Source organism: Eutrema salsugineum, unplaced genomic scaffold (genome assembly GCF_000478725.1).
Source record: "Eutrema salsugineum unplaced genomic scaffold, Eutsalg1_0 scaffold_3, whole genome shotgun sequence".
NCBI classification, from domain to species: Eukaryota; Viridiplantae; Streptophyta; class Magnoliopsida; order Brassicales; family Brassicaceae; genus Eutrema; species Eutrema salsugineum.
Window position 1 is genome coordinate 9,668,268 of NW_006256756.1, and position 18,963 is coordinate 9,687,230.

At 40.5% G+C, this 18,963-nt stretch overlaps 3 protein-coding genes across 3 annotated transcripts; 1 reads left to right on the forward strand and 2 right to left on the reverse strand.

The window, feature by feature from the left end:
• Positions 1-4,914: 4,914 nt before the first annotated feature.
• Positions 4,915-7,282, reverse strand: LOC18014493 (patellin-5). The gene is made up of 4 exons (XM_006397135.2): positions 6,002-7,282; positions 5,795-5,919; positions 5,552-5,702; positions 4,915-5,319 (listed from the first exon to the last, which is right to left on the reverse strand). The coding sequence occupies exons 1-4, from the start codon at positions 7,280-7,282 to the stop codon at positions 5,062-5,064; spliced, it is 1,815 nt and encodes a 604-aa protein (XP_006397198.1). The 3' UTR covers positions 4,915-5,061.
• A 1,951-nt stretch (positions 7,283-9,233) lies between these two features.
• Positions 9,234-11,827, forward strand: LOC112085384. Its single transcript, XM_024154595.1, has 8 exons — positions 9,234-9,468; positions 9,651-9,724; positions 10,067-10,133; positions 10,442-10,605; positions 10,737-11,012; positions 11,067-11,186; positions 11,301-11,639; positions 11,732-11,827. The coding sequence occupies exons 1-8, from the start codon at positions 9,234-9,236 to the stop codon at positions 11,825-11,827; spliced, it is 1,371 nt and encodes a 456-aa protein (XP_024010363.1).
• An 822-nt stretch (positions 11,828-12,649) lies between these two features.
• On the reverse strand, positions 12,650-16,518 carry LOC18014483. Its single transcript, XM_024154596.1, has 9 exons — positions 15,781-16,518; positions 14,923-15,687; positions 14,564-14,620; positions 14,357-14,413; positions 14,151-14,207; positions 13,636-13,946; positions 13,459-13,543; positions 12,899-13,370; positions 12,650-12,819 (listed from the first exon to the last, which is right to left on the reverse strand). Exons 1-9 carry the CDS (start codon positions 16,516-16,518, stop codon positions 12,650-12,652), a joined length of 2,712 nt encoding a protein of 903 aa, XP_024010364.1.
• Positions 16,519-18,963: the final 2,445 nt, after the last annotated feature.

Genomic DNA, 18,963 nt, shown 5'->3' on the forward strand with positions numbered 1-18,963 from the left:
TATAGAGTTTTTCTTAGAGTCAAAAATAGAGAAATACATTGGAGATAGTCTTAATAGCAAATGCCATAGCCCTGTACTTGTACTCTGCTTCAGCTGATGAGTGTGAAACTGTTGACTGCTTCTTCGTCTTCCAAGATATCGGACAACGACCAAGAAGAACGGCGTACACACTAAGGGAATGACGCGTCATGGAGCACAATGACCAATCAGACAGTACACTGACAGCTGAAGATTATTCAGCTCATAATAGAATACCTTGTCCAGGACATCCTTTTAGGAAACGAACAACGTGGAGAACAGCAGCCCAATGAGCTTTACGCGGCTCTTCCAAAAACTGAGATAACAAATGAATCGCATAACATAATTCTGGTCTTGTAACAGAGAGATAAACAAGACCACCCACCAGTCGTCGATAACGTTTAGGATCAGAAAGCTTCGGGCTTGCATCGGTGGCAAGCTTATGGTTTTGTTCCATTGGAGTTAACGCTGGTTTCGCACCAAGAAAACCTGTATCAGCTATGATGTCAAGGATGTATTTCCATTGAGATAGAAAAATACCCTCTCTAGAACGTGCTACCTCAATACCAAGAAAATATTTGAGTTTGCCCAAGTCTTTCATATAGAAACATTCCCCTAAATAAGCCTTGAACTTTGTTAATTTCTCGAGATCATTGCTAGCAATAACAAGATCATCAACATATATAAGCACGCGAAGCTCTAACTCATTCTTCCGATAAGTAAACAAAGAGTAATCAGAGTATGATTGCACGAAACCAAACTCTAACAAGGCCTTCGACAATTTTGCAAACCAGCAACGAGGTCCCTGACGAAGACCATAAAATGATTTGCGCAGGCGGTGAACTTTGGTGGGATCTGAATGAGTAAAGCCAGGTGGAGATTTCATGTATACTTTTTCGCTGAGGTCACCATGTAGAAAGGCGTTGTGGACATCCATCTGATGCACTTCCCATTGTTTGGCTGATGCATCACCAAGAAGAGCACGAACAGTTGCCAGTTTAACGACCGGAGCAAAAGTTTCATCGAAGTACTTGCCTTCCATTTGTTTATTTCCCATAAATACGAACCAAGCTTTATGACGTTCAATCGTCCCATCAGCATTGTATTTGTTCTTGTACACTCATTTTCATGGTAAAGCAACCTTGCCAGGAGGAAGGGAGGAAACGTCCCAGGTATGGTTGTCTTCTAACGCCACAACTTCAGTCTGCATAGGATCATGCCATACTTCATCTTACACTGTTTGAGAATAACTTCTTGGTTCGACACCAGCATTCAGTGCTGCCAAAAACACTTGGTGCAAGGGTGAGAAACGAAGATCAGATACATAATCATTGAAGGGATATGGTGTCTTACCTTGGACTGTTTCGGAAGACATTGAAGTGGAGCAGAGAAACGTGAGATGGGGGACTTTGAAAAATGAGTTATACGTAATGAATCCTTGAGTCTGCTTGAAGGAACACATTGCCGATGTCCGCGACCCAACTGCTCGTCTTCAGTAACTGACTCTGAAATAATTGGTGTGTCGTCAGCAATGTTTGGAACAGGAAGCTCTGGCACAGCGGAATTGTCAGTGGAGACATGGAGGTTCTCAACAAGAGACTCTGAAACAATTGGTGGTAAAGCAGAACTCCCCCTGTCGAAGGAATCAGGTTGTGAGGTTACTGTTACCTTTTCTGTAATGACCAAATAAGAACTCCCTATGCCGTCAAAACTGGGTATGACGTCAATCAACCAATCATCATTGTTAAGTACAAGTGACGACGAAGGTTGCATCATTGGAGGACCATCTGTTGGTGACTTCAAAAACGGGAATTCATCTTCATAACATGTAACATCATGAGAGATGATAAACTCTTTCTTCGCCAAATCATAAACTTTCCAGCCCTTCTGACCAAATGGATATCCGAAAAAGACACAACGCCAGCTTCGTGCTCCGAATTTGTCCTTATCTCTGGAGCGCAAGTGAATGTAGCACAGGCTACCAAAGACACGAAGTAGATCGTATGAAGGTTTTTCACATACAAGACTTCATACGGAGATTTCCCTTTAAAAATCTCGGTTGGAGTACGGTTAATAAGATGAGTTGATGTCATAACTGCTTATCCCCAAAACTTTGTTGGTAATCCTCCTTGGAATAATAAGGCACGCGACACGTTGAGGATGTGGCGATGCTTACATTCGACGCGACCATTTTGTTAAGGATTAGCAACGCAAGAAGTTTGGTAAAGTATCCTTTTTTCACGAAAACAATGTGCGAGGGACATAAACTCCATGTTATTATCGCTGCGTACCACTTTGACCTCTTTACTGAATTTTCGTTCTGACATAGCACAAAATTTTTGAAGGACTGTGTTAACCTCTGATTTTTTGAGTAATAAGTAGGTCTAAACGGCTCGCGAAAATCGTCAACAACAGTTAAGAAGTATGCTGCTCCACAAGATGCACGAGTCTGAAACGGACCCCAAACGTCACAATAAATTAACTCAAAACAATCTTTGGATTTATTCAAACTATCTAAAAACACTTCTCTAGTCTGTTTTGCCCTAAAAAAAGTGTCACAAGGACTAGGGGCAGAAGAAAACATAGGTAAAGTAGCTAAAACAGAAAACGATGGATGTCCTAGTCTTTGGTGCCACCGGTACTGATCAGCCAAACTAACAACTTGACTAGAAACTCGATGAAACCTAGCTGCCATGACATCTTTAAAGTAGTACACCCCATCTCTCTCTTCACCTGCTCCAATCAGGGTCCTCGTGAAACGGTCCTGTAAAACACACAACATATCAGTGAGAAGAGCGAAACAATTAGTTTGTTTCAATAATTTTGAGACGGATATCAGGGAACAATTGATTTGGAAAAAACAACACATTGTCCAAAATGATACGATCAGTCAACGGAAAAACACCCGTATGGGTCGCAAAAGTATGGTTTCCATTAGCGAACCCAACAGGACATGATGGTATATTAGACGTGTTTACAATGAGTGAGAAATCTCTTGTCATGTGATGAGAAGCCCCGTATCTAGTATAAGATCAACATTACTACGCTTACTAGAAAGTCGATCAGTGGAGGGTTTTGTTTTCTTACTCATCATCTGAGAAAGTGCTTTCCATTGTTTAGGAGTGAACTCTGGAAACAACGACGAGTTTGATGTGGTAGTGTGGGCATTGCTCGCTTGATGTTGCACATTGTTGGCTTGTACTCGATTGGATCCTCCTCGTCCTGCACCGTGACCTCTGTCACCTCCACGACCGCCTTTGTTGAAAGCACGTTTTCCCACCAGGAAGGAAAACCAACAAGCTGCCAACAGTTTGCCTTGATGTGCCTTGGTGGCCACAATGTGATCACTGTGAAACACGATCCTGTTGTCCGGAACCACCAGACTCAGATCGAAAGGACGTGGGTTCGAACAACGAAGACTCCCAATTGGCAACAAAACCCACCGTGTTTTGTTGAAGTTCATGCTCCTTTGCAGAGTTCAGTCGTTGTTCTTCATGAACGACCTTTGCATAGATCTCACCGAAATCAGTCGCACCATCGGACGAGATGATCTCTTGACACATACCACCAAACCGAGCTTCATCAAGACCCATCACGAAATGATGCATATTATTTTCTTCGCGTTATTTCTCATACTCTGCAACGGCATTGCACGTACACACAGGAAGTGGCTTGTACATGTCAAGTTATTCCCATATATTTGACAGACGCCCATAGTAATCCATCACATCTTCACCGTTCTTTCGACACACGACCAATTGCTCTTTCAAGTGGTGCACACGCACCTTGCTTCCCACAAAGAAACGCTTCTTAAGATTTGCCCACAACTTATGACCATCCGAGATAAACGTGACCGTTGATCGGACTCGCGGTTTAATTGATGTGCGAATCCAACCAACGATCATGAAATTCACCGACAGCTAAAGCTCGAGTTTAGGATCATAAGCTAATGGCTTGGGAATCGTTCCTTCGACGAAACCTAGCTTCTGTTTCGCGCTAAGAGCATTGGTCATCTCACTCAACTATTCATTGTAGTTTTCTCCATTGAAAACCACAGAAGTAATTAGCGATCCGAGATTATCGAAGCTGTACAGAGAATATGGCGTTGCAGCTTCAGGTGAAGGCGTCGCCGCAACAGCAACGGAGGATTCGACATCGTCGACCATGACTAATATCTGTTTGAACTACGAACAAGAAAGCACAAGGGGAGCTAGATCGAACTTCGAAATAGCATAAGAGAAAAAAAAACTTAGGTCTCAGAAGCGATTTGCTCTGATACCATGTAAAAAAAATTAATACTTTGAGAATATTGTGTTATATTGATTTCAATTATATACATGACATATATATACAGGTAAAACCCTAGAACTGATGTTGAGCTTTAGCACAAACAGTCATTGCTAAAGTACAAACCATCTTAGCTATAAAACAAACTGTCATTGCTAAAGCCCAATACTAATTTTGAGCCTAACCGAACCCAACTCCCTAACAGTAACAATGGGATATTTAGAGTGTCAGCTAATATTGACTGGATAGTGGATACCCATTTTAGATTACCCATCCCTTCTGGATCTAGTATGGATACTAAAATCTATTATCCGTCAGCTTAGGTCGGTCGGGTATCAGATATTCAAAATTCAAGGATACCAACCCATGTCCTATACCTTTACTGTACCCATTTTAACTGGAAAAAAAAAGTAATCCCAAATGGGAAATTATTTATACGAGAATAAAAATGAGACGGGAAATTCGAGACAGGTCGAGACAGGAAACCTTTCACGAAATGCGCATGCCTATAATCCAGGACCAACAAAGCTAATCCTTGAAAATCCATTCAATATTCAAACATCACAATCCTCGGTGAAATTTGGAAGCAAGAGGTATGAGAGCAAAACAAAATCTAAAATAAAAGAATTTAGCAAACAGAACACACAAGCATATAAGTCGGCAACATACAAACAGAATGACAAAAATAACACAATCAACAATCATATGATCAAGTTCTAAACTAAAAAACACTTGACAAAAAAGATGTAACTTTTGTTACTCACACGCCAAAGGTTTAACCTTGAACCTGTAAATAAGCATTTTCTTGGCCGTGCTCGGGTTATCTACGGTCAGTAGAATCTTGCCAACTTCTCCAACTTTGAAGCTCTGAGACACTAGCGGTTCAACTTTTGCAGCCATCTTCCTTGGTTTCTGAATGATCACTGTGTATCCTCCTTTGTTCTCTGGCACAAACTCTGCTCCGTACAAAACCTCCCATCCCACTACTCTTATCTCCCACACGATCGTACATTTCTGTGGACAAAATGTTTTGAGGCACAATTAATCTAAGTAATCACAGTCTAAGTTTGTTCATACTTACACATGCATTTGGCTATATCTTTTAGACAACATATGACTATTGGGAGGATCTAACATTTTAACTAAACAATTGAAAGATATATTTCAGCTATGTAAATATATTTTGAACATTAAAACGTAAACATTTGAAACAGTTGTATAAAATTTACATATAAAAAGGTCTCACCTCGTAAACAATAATTTCGACAGTTTGTTTTGTTGTTGGTTTAATGGTAATCTCTGTGGCTGTATCATCGTGTGTGAAATCCGAGATGCAATCGCAGTTATCCACGCTTAGTCCACCATACTGAACCGGGACATGTTCAGGTGAGATATACCTATAAACCAAAGACAAAGAGAGTAATTTCCATTTCAAATAGTAGTGGAAACAATTCCATGATTAAAAAAGCTCAAAGATTTTGGTAATTACTTGAAAAGGGTTTCTGCAGATCTTGAAGGACCAGCAAAAACGAGTTTGCTCTTCGACCTTTGTGTCATGAAAGGGCTAATAATCCTATAGAAGGCAAGGTACCACCATGGAACATTGATGAATATCTGATCATTACATTAAACATTCCACAGAATCAGATCAGAGCATTCACATAAAATCATTATTGTCCATACAAAATATTTATACCTGTTTAGAGACAAACTCAGGATAATTGTCTTGAAGTAGGTGAAGAGCTTGCTTAGTGGCTAGTCTGAGCTCGGTCTTACCAGGTCCAGGAGAATTCTTCAGATCGTTTACTTGACAGATCGTGGAAACTCCAACGGCTACAAAATCGAGCTTTCTTATGCTCTTCTCAAGAAACTGAATCCTCCATCGCAAGAACCGTTCTCTCTTCTCCTCGTCCGAGAACGTTTTCTGATAAAGATCCTTGCTCTGAAACTCACCGTAGGCATTATAACAGACCGGATGATTCTCCTTGTCGTGTCCTTGCATGAACACAACCTTGTCTAAATCGTCTCCGAGGTTTTCGTCGAGAAGTTCCTCGATGTTAAATTCGATTCTCCATTGGAGTGTTTTGTTGAGCATTGAGTAAGCTTCTTGGGGTTTGAAATCTCTCGCTCTTAGGAACTTCAGCAAAACGACGTCGCTTCTGTCGTCTTTGAGAAGTGGCACACCCCATATGGAGCTTTTGCACGAATCTATGGTGGTTGATTCTTGCAAGAGGTGACGGAGCTCGTGAAGAGCGTTTAACTCTGTTTCTGAGAGGTCGGAGATTTTGTTGGTTTCTTCTTTGAACGAGCCGAGGCTACGAGGAATTTGAATCTTTGGTTTCTCTTCAGCTTCTTCTCTGTTCATCATTTCCGCTAGCGATCTAGATTCCACTGAAGAAGAAGCAGCAGCAGCTGGTGGTGGTGGTGGCGCCACCGCGACTTCAGGGCTTTGAGGCTCCGGTTGTTTCGGCTCAGGTACTGACGCTGCAGCTTCTAACACCGCCGCCTCTGGTGGTTCCGGCTCTGTCCAATCTGCTACCTCCGTGTACTTTTTCCTATGCTCCAACATTAGTTCCTGTGTTGGCTCTGTCTCCGGCGTCACTTGATGTGGCTTGTCTGAATGATCCTCCTCCGTGTGGTTAGGCTCCTCTGGCTCCGAAGCCATTGTCTCCGGCGTCACTCGATGTGGCTGCTCTGAACCCTCCGCCGTGTGGTTAGGCACCTCCGGCTCCGAAATTAAAGGCAGAGACGGCTTTGGCTCGGAGTTCGGCGGCTGAGTTTGCTCTGGCTCTAAAGTTACATGATTTAGCTCCGGCGGCTGAATTAGTTCCGTTAACTCAGGCTCCAAAGTTAGCTGCTTTGGCTCTTCTTCATCCAGTTTCTTGAATTTGTCCTCCTGTGTCGACGGCTTCGACATTGAATCGACGGTGGTTGAATGTGGCGGCGGAGAAGTAGTAGTCGCAGAATCTTGAGACATTTTGTTTTTATTTTCGTTTTTATTATTGAGAAAAGAAGAAGAAAGGGACAAGAGGGAGTAATATAATGTTAGCGGGTTTTTCAGGTAGAAATTGGTCAAAGAAGGTATCCAATGTGGTTTAAAAATTACAACTCAAAAAGCTGTCCCAATAAAGTAGAAGATGTCTTTATCCTTTACTTAGAAATAAAATAATGTGACTAGTAAGTACTACATCTACATAAGTTATGAAACTTTTTGTAACCACCAAAATGATTGTACTGATTTTTACACAAAGGAACTAAGATATTTTTTAAAACAAATTTAATTGTCTAGTAACCGATGTCTACAAATTGTACTAGTTTTGGAAAATTTAAATCTAAGACATGATTTTACTATAAAGCATGGCTACACATTACAAGTTTTTGTGTTCTAACTGCTAGCTACACATTAATTACAAGAGTTATTGCATATAATGCCCATAAAAAGTTATGTAATTAAGCCCACAAAAATTGATCCCTCTCTCTTCGTGTAAAATCCAATGCACCCTTATCCAAAAACACAAACGCATAAAGTAGTGGGCCCTATTAGACGTTGCGTGTTCGCAACATTACCGATAGCAAAATCTAGCTTATTTACTATAGAACATAGGGTGATCTGCAAGAATGATACCTTGGACAAAATCAATTAGGAGAATATCATAGAAAAGCAGTTAATTAGCAAAATGACATAAGTCAACTTTCCAGAGGGTGGGGAAAATACGAAACACTCCTTGTTCCCTTATCCCAATCACTGCTTTTCTCTGACATGGAAAAGACGTTGCTTTTTCTAAAGTTTCGGACGTTACCACCTAGTTAGGAACCATAGCAGTGTCAACTTTTTATCATCGATTAGTGTGTATGCGCCTAGGTTTATTTCGTTAACTGTGTAGCGGACTAGGTTAATAAGAGGTCCCCTACCTTCTTAAAAGCCCTCTCTAAACTCATCAAGCTTTTATCGCCGCTTAAAAAATTTTGAAAAGGTAATAGACGACTATTTCGGTATAAATTTGTCGTCTATTTTTTCAAAGTAGTCTAAAGTAGTTATCTGTTTCTAACTTTGCAAATTCTCGTACAGATGGTTGGAAAACAAGTCGTTCTGCTAGTGAAGGGTAGATGGTTTGAAGATACACTGGGTGTTTGGGCTTTCTTGACGGACAAAACCGTTCACAGCCAAGGTGCTTTCTTGACCTCGAGGATGACGTATAAGGAGGTTGTGAAAGTTGTGAGGGAGAAGTTGCAGTTAAGAGAAGAAGCAGGAGTCAGTCTGACATTCCAGTGGCCGTCTTACATGCTCATGGATGATGGCAAAGATGCACCGCCAGTAGCTGTTCGTTGTGGCGACGATGTCTCTTTGTTCGTTCAAATGCGCTCAGAGATCGAGCAACTCAACCTATGTGTGACGGTTCACGACGAGGATAACGACTGTTTCCCACAAACAGCTTTAGTGGAATCAGGAAACACCGGGAGAGACGACTCTGAAAACACGTATTTCTCGGGTAAGTCCCTTATGCTTATAAAGTAGTTGACTACCAATAAGTGTTTACCTTCTTTATTTTTGTTGCATCGATTTAAGTACCCCCTCATTTAGTAGTAGACTATGTAGATCTGACTATTTGAAATGTGTTGTTGATTCTGTGTATTTGAATATGTAGATCTGTAAAAATGTATGTATATTTCAGTATGTATTAGAGAAATAACCTACTAAAATCGTTATGGGAGGCGAGTATTCACTTATTACGTAGTAGACTACGTAGATCTGATTATTGAGACGTTTATTCGGTAACATGTATGTATTACTTTTTGTATGTGGATATGTGTATGCGATTACATGTAACAGTCTACTTCCGTAGTCATAGTTAAAGTATATGACTACAAAATATGTGAAATACTGACATGCGTGGGTTCCTGATTTGCGTGTAAGAGGATGTGAAAAGATGGACGAATTAGCCGCAATTAGTCTTGCTGGTGAAGAGCCTGTTGGTTTTGGTGGCGGGAGTGATGAAGAATCCCATGCGGCTAACGACGAAGAACTGCATAACTTTGCCGTTGATGATTCTGCAGAGGGAAACAGTGTGGTGGTCAGAAAGAAGCGGAACGGAAAGGCCGTACTCGAGACAGATGAGGAAGGCCTTACTCAGAGAGAAAAAGGTGAAAGCAGCCGGTCAGCAAGTAGGTTCAGCTGCGCGCAGGAAACGATTAATGGAACCCAGAAGAAATGCCGGCAATGTTTGGAAGAGATGCTCCTCCGGTAGTGGACGAAATTGATGATGATGGTAAATAGTAGAGAATGTTTAGACATTGATAATTGTTGTGTGAGTAGTAGACTATAATATAGTTTTATATGTGTTAAGGTATAGACAGTGCCTTGAAAGACGTCCGCTACGAGGGTGATGGAGTTTTTGTCGGCCGGATATTCAGGAACAAGGTGGAATGCAAAATAAGATGGCTATATGCAATCAACAGAAAATTCCACTTTAGGACTCCTCGCTCCACACCACATTTCAGGGAATTCGTCTGTGTTAGCTCAAATTGCCGATGGCGCGTGTACACTTCGCTGATGGACCAAACCGGAAACTTCCAGATAAAAAAAAGCTCAGCTGAAGCACACCTGCCCAATTGAAGACCGCAGACAATTCCACAAGCAAGCAACAACACAGGTCGTAGGGGAATTAATACAAACAAGGTATCTAACTATATATAATAGACTATTTCTCTGTTTAAAGTTAGCATGTAATCGCTTACTTGTAGTACACTATCTTGTTTGTAGGTTTGTCGCAGGCCAAAAATGACCGGGTCCTATAGAGATTCAGTGAATCATGCTACAGGAGTTCCAGGTAAACATCTCCTACTGGAAAGCATGGCGATGCCGGGAAGTTGCTGTAGAGAAGGCTTTTGGATCTGTGTCCGGGAGTTATTCATTACTCCCATCTTATCTGGAAAACCTGCGGACCCCAAACCCGGGCACTGTTTGCAAAACAGAGTTCCAGCTGGATAAAAATGGATCCAAGCGGTTCAAGTATATGTTTATCTCATTTGCTGCCTCCATTGCCGGACTGCCGTATTTAAGGCCTGTCGTTATTCTTGACGGCACACACCTTTGTTGGGCGTTATGGTGGATGTCTTATTTGTGCGAGTGGGCAAGATGGGAACTTCCAAATCTTCCCTATTGCTTATGCCGTCGTTGACAGCGAGAATGATGCAGCCTACGAATGGTTCTTCAGGTGTCTGCAGACGATCATAAAGGATGACAGAGGAGTGATGTTCATCTCCGATAGACACTCATCAATCTACTCGAGACTGAGAAAGGTAACTACATATTATGTAATTGACTACTTATAGTTATTTATTGATTCTTCTTTTGCATTTACGAATCTGTATCCGATATAAATGTTGACTACTTATAATTTCCTACAGCATATGTACCATGTTTTCTTAAGGTGTACCCGTCCGCTGTGCATGGTGCGTGTTTAGTACATCTAGCGAGGAACGTGACAACCCGATTTAAAGAGAGTAGATTGCCTGCATTAATGGTCCTAGCAGCAAAGGCTTATACGGTGTTTGAGTTCGGACAACTATTTGGCGAGCTGCGAAGCGTTAACCCGGCATGTGCCGAGTACTTAACTGAGTTGGGGCTTCCTCACTGGACGAGAGCATACTCTGTCGGACAACGGTACAATGTCATGACAACCAATGTTGCCGAGTCGCTGAACAAGGTACTGAAAGAATGTAGGGAATTTCCCCTAATTTCCATGCTTTAAGCGATACAGATGAGCCTCATGGGCTGGTTTGTAAGGAGAAGGGCTAAACACGCTGCTGAGATACATCCCCTGACAAGTAAAGTGCGAGACATCATGGACGAAAACTTTTTTGAATGCACCAAATTGAAGGTAATAGTCGTGAATAGTATTCGTCTATTAAGAAAAGCCTATATTTAGATGATTATAAGGCAGATATTGGGCCGTGTAGCTGCATACTGATAGTAGACTACTTCTAATTTATAGGTGATCGTGGTAAACCAGAATGAGTTTGAAGTTTACGACCCAAGTGGAGTTAGGTTTGAAGTGAATCTGCAGTCCAAAATATGTAGCTGCAGACAGTTCCAAATGCTACTTATACCCTGTTGCCACGCATTGGCTGCCAGCTCGTACGGTCAGATTGATAACAATATCCTTGTCGGAGAAGTATACACAACAGGTTTTATGAGATCGCTGTACGAGGGGGTTTTCCATCCAGTACCAACACCTGTAAGTACTGGTGAGCCTGAACTGCTTCCTCCAATAATGCGCCGACCACCTGGACGTCCAAGAAAAACCAGGATCCCATCTCGTGGCGAATTCAAGGTTCGAAATCAGTTACCTAAGTTTGTTTTTTGTAATAAATAGTTGTCTACCATATATTCGAATAATATTTGCCTTTTTCTTTTGTGAGTCAGAGACGTTCGAAAAAGAAAGCGGTCAGACTTTGCACAAGGTGTCTTGGTCGTGGTCACAACAGAGCATCCTGCAAACTTCCGGCGAAGGATAAATGAAAAGTTAAGAACCGGGGGTGTACTTAGCTACTGAGGGAGAGTAGCTGTTTGTTAAATTCGGAAGAAATGGTCCTTTTGTTTAACACAGGTGGACCTTTATTGTGTTTTTATTTTCAGACATTTGTTGTGGCGGCTCTACTTTTGGGATTTATGTTTTGATTTTGAACTGCTTTAAGTCGTTTAACAGACTCCCTTATCTATCGTGTGTTATGTGCTTTGATGGTTTAGTCTCTTAAAATTTGAAATTGAAGAAGTAAAATATGATTAGTTTAAGGTAAAGACGTAATCTGGATATATTTGATTAGTTGTCTATATAATAGATATCTATATAAAGGGGTGAATCGAAGTATTTGATGACTTGTTATGGTCTTAGTAGATCGATCAGACTTCCAACAGAGTAAAATAATATAAATCTAACCACCTATTGATAGTCAGCTATTTGCAACACACATGACAGCGACTATCTGATTGGGGATCTGGTCATGTCTGCATGAGTAATATGTACAAGGTACAAATGGGTTCCTTGTAGTGCGAAAAAGATGATAAATTAGATGATATCTGTGAAAATTTTGAATGTAATATGAAAAAAAGATGATAAAGGGGTTCACATGATTAAAGGGTTCCCATGATATCTGTGAAAAACTTGAATGTAGTGGGAATAGCAAGAAGATATATGACTAAAAAAAGTTAAACATAATGAACTTTGCATGTCTGTTAAGTACCATAAGCTTGTTGAAGAAAGAAGGGGAGAACTGTTTTAAAAACATAAGTAATACAAGGGATAATACAAGGAACATGCGCCAAATGATGTTGAAGGCAGATTCAGGGATCAGTCGGCGGGGCCGATGAAATTGGTTGCTCGACTTTACATAGTAGGTCGAAAGCGTAGGTAAGAGCTGCATCACGGACCAAATCGTCTTCAATGACAGTGTCGACTGGCATGTTCTCTGAGTGAAGCTGAAGTAGCATGAGTGTAAGTACGGCGCTGTGACCTGGTACAAATGAAACTCGTAGTTAGGAATACAAACACCATCACAAATTTTAAATAGCCGTCTACAAATAGTTAATTACCTGGATTTGCTGTTTGGAAAACAGGCTTAGCAATTGAAATGTTGAATGCGTCTAGGGTGTCGTTCTTCATCTCTGAGTTGTACGCTACTTTCCTGATGAAGTGTGGAAGAGATTCGGCAAGTGGTACTATGAGGATCTTAAGCTTCATCTCCTTAATTGTTGGGTTGCAATTAAAAACAGCTATATCGTGTGTCTCCAAATCGATGCAAAGACCAATCCAAAGCCTACCATCAATCTGGAAGGGACAGTAGAGACGACCGACTACAGTGTACCAAGGAAATCTGTTTTTGACGTAGGATATGGTACCTTTGGGCAGGGTTATCTTGGCCTTCTTTGAGTTTGATAGAAATTGATCATGAAGCCTGACAATTTCGACAATTAATCCGAACTCAATGAAATCGTAATTGATGGGATGAGCTTCTCTGGTAGCCCACAGCTCATCACGAATTGAGGCAACTATGGCATTCATGCACTATTTTAAAAATGTACAACTATTAGTAGACAGATAAATTCGTAAAATATGTAAGCGACTAAACATATACAGTAGTTACTTAGCTCACCAAAGGGCTCACTGGCTTGTTACAAGACATTATCTGATTAAAGATGTTCGAAGAAAGGCGAATGCCATACCAGGAAGGGAAAAGGCTAACAAAAACAAAGTAAACAAATATCAACTTGGTCAGATATAAACTCGCCTTAGTGATAATGATTAAAGAACATCAATACTAAACACTGACCTGGTTTCTTTAATTTTGGCTTCAAGGAAGGATACTTGTTCGGAGGTCGGTCTACGAAAGAAAGAAGACAACTCTACAGATTTGTCGATCTTTTTCTGCCGTTTTTGAGGGTAAACAAAGTCTGCAGATGTAGCTGCAGCTCCAGCGCGCACGCTTTTACGTGTTGGAGGAGGACATTTGGAAGAATCTCTAACATCCGTTTTTCTCTTGTCCTCTTGTTCTCTTAGCCGAGCTTCCTCACGGTTTTTCTCTTCCTGCGTTAGACCTAGTGAAAAAGCTGGAGGATCGTCTACTATTGGCTTCAATAGTACCTAATAATATTCGTATACAAACTAGTCAGATGTAAACTTAAACGATAGGTAGTTATTAAGTAGTTGGCTACATACTTGTTCTTTATCCGAAACAAAAATGGAAACCCTTTAGTCATCATGGTCACCGGTAACCTGAAACATCACAAACTTTGTACATGGGCAAAGTGTTTGTAAATAGGTGACTACTAGTAGACGAATAGTAACCTTTGTGTTTGGGGGCTCGGGAATTGGATCTTGGACATCTGCAATGTCCTCTGTCTCCTGTAAAGCAATAGGAATTAACAAGGATTTGTCAAATAACTGACTACCGACAATATAAATATACATAGACAGTGTCATTTATATACAAATCAATTGTCTATGTAAAGTGTTTTTATAAAGTAGATGACTACTAGTAGACGAATAGAAACCTTTGTATTTGCGGGCTCGGAAATTGGATCTTGGACGTCTGCATTGTCCTCTGTCTCCTGTCAAGCAATAGTAATTAACAAGGGATATGTCAAATAACCGACTACCGACTATATAACTATACATAGCCGGTTTCATTTATATACAAATCAATTGTCTATGTAAAGTGTTTTTATAAAGTAGATGACTACTAGTAGACGAATATAAACCTTTGTATTTGCGGGCTCTGAAATTGGATCTTGGACGTCTGCATTGTCCTCTGTCTCCTGTAAAGCAATAGTAATTAACAAGGGATATGTCAAATACCTGACTACCGACTATATAACTATACATAGACGGTGTCGTTTATATACAAAGCAATTGTCTATGTAAAGTGTTTTTATAAAGTAGATGACTACTAGTAGACGAATAGAAACCTTTGTATTTGCGGGCTCGGAAATTGGATCTTGGACGTCTGCATTGTCCTCAGTCTCATGTAAAGCGATAGTAATTACAATATGTGAAATATCTGACTACTGACTATATATCTATAAAAATAACGTGTCATTTATACTCTGCTATTGCATACCTGTATATTTGGATCTGTTACAGGAATGGACGAAACTGGGAGATTGGTACTCTCATCTACCCCCAGATCACAGGAATTTAAATCTTGAAGTACTTCATCAATCGTATTAGTCGCCTTGGTAGCCTCATCGGTGAAAGTAAATTCTTTTTCATCTTCAACTTGAGAATCGTCAACACCATGACCGATTTTCGGTTCATACACTTGATTCTCCCCTTCCTGGGCCGCTGCGTTATCTTCTCCCTCTGCATTCCCCTCGTTCTCTTTTTCCTGATCACCATCGTTGGTTCCTTGGTTATCTTTTTGTGGTTCTTCTCTGTGAACTTTGTTTGAGGTTGTAACGGGCAAGGTGTCAGTAGAACAATTCCTCTTTTTGAATTTAGTGAACTCGGCGCGTAAAGCGGCTAGCTCATTGACTGCCGATTTCACATCACGGCGAATCATCCAAAAATCAGATGAAAGTGTGTTGACCGCATTCAAAAAGCTGGAATTTCCAGCAAGCAATTTCTCTAAAAAAGCAGGAACACCGGAATCAAGGTGGTCATCCCCATCGGATGAGGTTTTTTGTGATGTTGAGGATGATGGATGCTTTGGAAGCTTACTATGTTCGGATGCCTTGACTCCGCCAACGAAGGACTTGTTGGTGAATGCAGTTCCATGTTCAATGGCACTCGGCAACTTTTCCACCTTCGACTCCTCCTCGTCGTCGTCCATAATCTCCTCGTCGAAGACTGAGTCCTCATCTTCGAGGATGTGTTTTACAACGACCTAGTAATAGTAGTCGACTACTCTTAGTGTCCTATTTTATAACAGTATGATTTACATGTACATGAAGTAATTGACTATATAATAGTTGGGTACCTTATCGTCTTTGTCAACCATTTTAACATGATTCATCTGATGTGTAATTGGTTTCTGGGCACCGGGGCGTATTAATGGGAGATCATCGTCGTCCTCATCATCATCAGCTAAGCTTGGTTTCTTCCCCTTAACATCCTTAGACAACAAGTTGGGGACGCAAGCTAAAACCACCATTTGAAGAGCGTGTAAGAAGCCCTGAATCGCACAGGTCGGCTGACAGAGATTGGACAGAGTAGCAGTTCTAGTTTTGATGCTTTCCATGGTGATGTCAAACGATTTGCGACCCCAAGGATAGGAGAGAAATTCATCAACATCTCTAACCATCAAGATATGATCCCCATTAATTTTTGTATTCTTAGAGGTGGGACACACTATCCCGTCAACTAGTAGTAGACAAGCAAGCTTGAATCTGGTATCTTTGTCCTTGTACGGCCTTCCCAAAAGAGTATTGGCTATCCAAAGTGGAGTTGCATTTTTCTCAGAACCAAACAATTGCTTAGTGTAACTCTTGATTTCATCATCGTCACCTTCAGATGTCAAAGGTAGAGTCGAGCAATCCAGACCAGTAGCAATAGCGAACTCCCTCATCGAGAAACGAATTGGCTGACCAGAGAAAAGACACCATATGTCTTTCTTCTCACTGGTAACGAGTTTCCTAGACAGCAGATAGTGGAGAAACCTAACGGAAAATGCGATCTTGTTGCCAGCTTGAAAAAGTTTCCCGAATTGGGAGTCCATAAGCTTGTCTATGTGGTCATCTTCAAGTGCGAAGGTAATAGTATCAAGGTAGTTCAGCTGGAAGTACGTGTTTGAAGAACCTCTCCGGGAATGGACTCATCGAGTTATGACTGCAAAACAATTAACGAGTATTGTAGGTGTTAGATGCGACTCCACCTATGGATGTATTGATGGTTACTTATTGAAAACAGCAGACGACTACTGATGTCAAAATATGCTACATATTTTGTTCAATGTGACTATTAATAGCTTTCTACATATTGGTTCAATGTCAAAATAAGCAACTAATTATAGTCAACTATAATAGTCTATATGTAGATCTTACGGGGTAGACGGTTGTTGAAAGTGGTCCACTAATAGTAAATGCCTATGGTATACGGATGCGCATAAGTACGCTATTACATAAAATATAGATCTGACAATTTATATAAAATTGAAGTAGATAGTAACAGACATGCAAGTCAGACAACACAAAAAATTAGCATCACCTTCGAACACGATAAAAAAAAAACTGAGGACATCAAATGGAAAATAGTGTGTGTAGAAGATTTCAAACTGGAAGATAGATTAGGACTTACACTAGTAACAGGAGAAGAGGATGAGGTGTTAAACGGTGCAGTGTAGATGAATTGCAGACTTGGTTCTAATAGGGTTTTGGTAATTCTGGGAGAGTTACTATTGAATTAGATGAAAACCGAGAGGAAAATAAATCGAAAAGAAAGAGGACGAAACGGTTGTGTGTTCATCTGCGAAAATAAAGGAGAGGAAATGTTTTGCAGACTTGAAATGATGGTTGGAATAAGTTTTGGGTTTAAATTCAATTTTTAACGGTTCCCAAAGCAAAAAGCAGTTGTCACGCTCAAACAAGAAACCGCTATGTTAGTGTTACTCAAAGAGTCTATGGTGAACAGAAAATTAGGGGTATTTATGACTTTCGATAATGATATTCAAGATATTTCCCTGATTCCGTCAGAATAGTTAACGAATCATAGCGGACTATTATACAAAAAGTAATCGACTACAAAATAAGTATACAGAAGACTATAATTAAAAGAACCTAGTTCACAAACAAATGAAGTAAACTAGAAATACGAGAACATACAACATCCTTACTGAGAACACATTACATAGTCACATACTAGTAGCTGATACAGAAAGAGGACTACTTCACTGTAGTACATATAAGCAACAGACCATAAGGAATTGAAGACAAATCTAACAGCTTGGATCGAACACGAATCTGGCAGTTTGGTACTGGGTGTACAAGTAGCACAGCTCGCAGCAAATGAGGTGATGTTTCCAATGGCATCTGGGAGAATCAGTCAAGAACTGAGGCAACTTGCATCGGTCATCAACTACCATTAATTTTGCTGTGTCCATCACATCATCACCAATCTGAATCATGTGGCACATGCGGTTTCTCCACCGATCTATACGGTCTAACATCTCTAGTGCAAACGGATAGTGACCACATGCAGTGGCACATATTGCAGCCATTAGAGTCGCCGCGTCAACACCCCCCTTGGATGCCTGATAGAAGAAAGTAAGAGAACCTAAAACATCGAAATCAACAATGACCCGGGACATACCTCGGAGGTACAAGGCAATAGGGTTCCTGGAATTGATAGCTGACTCGAAGAAAAGAGGGTATCGATTCATTAAAGTGGGATCTTTAACGAACGAGGCGATGTTGATCACCTTCACGACAGCAGGATTTTTCAGGATTCGATTTAAGGTACTAGATGAACAACCGAAATACACAGCGTCATTCGGAGCTTTTTTAGCTACTTCTAGCAAAATATCAAGCAGAACATCCTGAATCTGGAGAAGAACATTGTTTACGGAGGTTGTAGTATTGTCTACTGGAATGTTGGCCATGCTGTAAAATCGGTAGACAGAAATTGTTAGTTGACTATTAAAAGGTACGGGAACATCTATTCAGAACTGAATCAGAAAGTAGATCTGGCCGTGAACTAGTTTAGGAGCTTCTAAGAATCATCAAAATGGTAGATCTATAATTACAAAGATGAAATTTGGTGGGAAAACGACCAAACCAGAAAATATGTTCTTACTAAACGGCGTAAAAGCTGAGATTACCGTCGAAGAAGCTTCGGAATGAAACGGGGGTAGTGAATTCCGCCTGGTGAGTATTACCGTCGAAGAAGCTTCGGAAAAAAAAAAGAGAGAAAATATGGAGGATATCGAGAGACAATACCCAGCCAATATTTGAATTTGAAATTCAAATACAAGACAGAGAAAGATGTGTATAAGTAGACGAAAATTCAGTAAATAAGAAAGACAAATTTCTGTTCAAAAAGTTTTACATTGTCAGACAACAAAAGTTTGCAGTGTTAGAGGTTTATATCGACTACCATTGATAAAAGAAGACTGTGGGGTGCTGGGTAATTTCTCACCCATTAAACTTAATAAAATAATAGTGCAAAT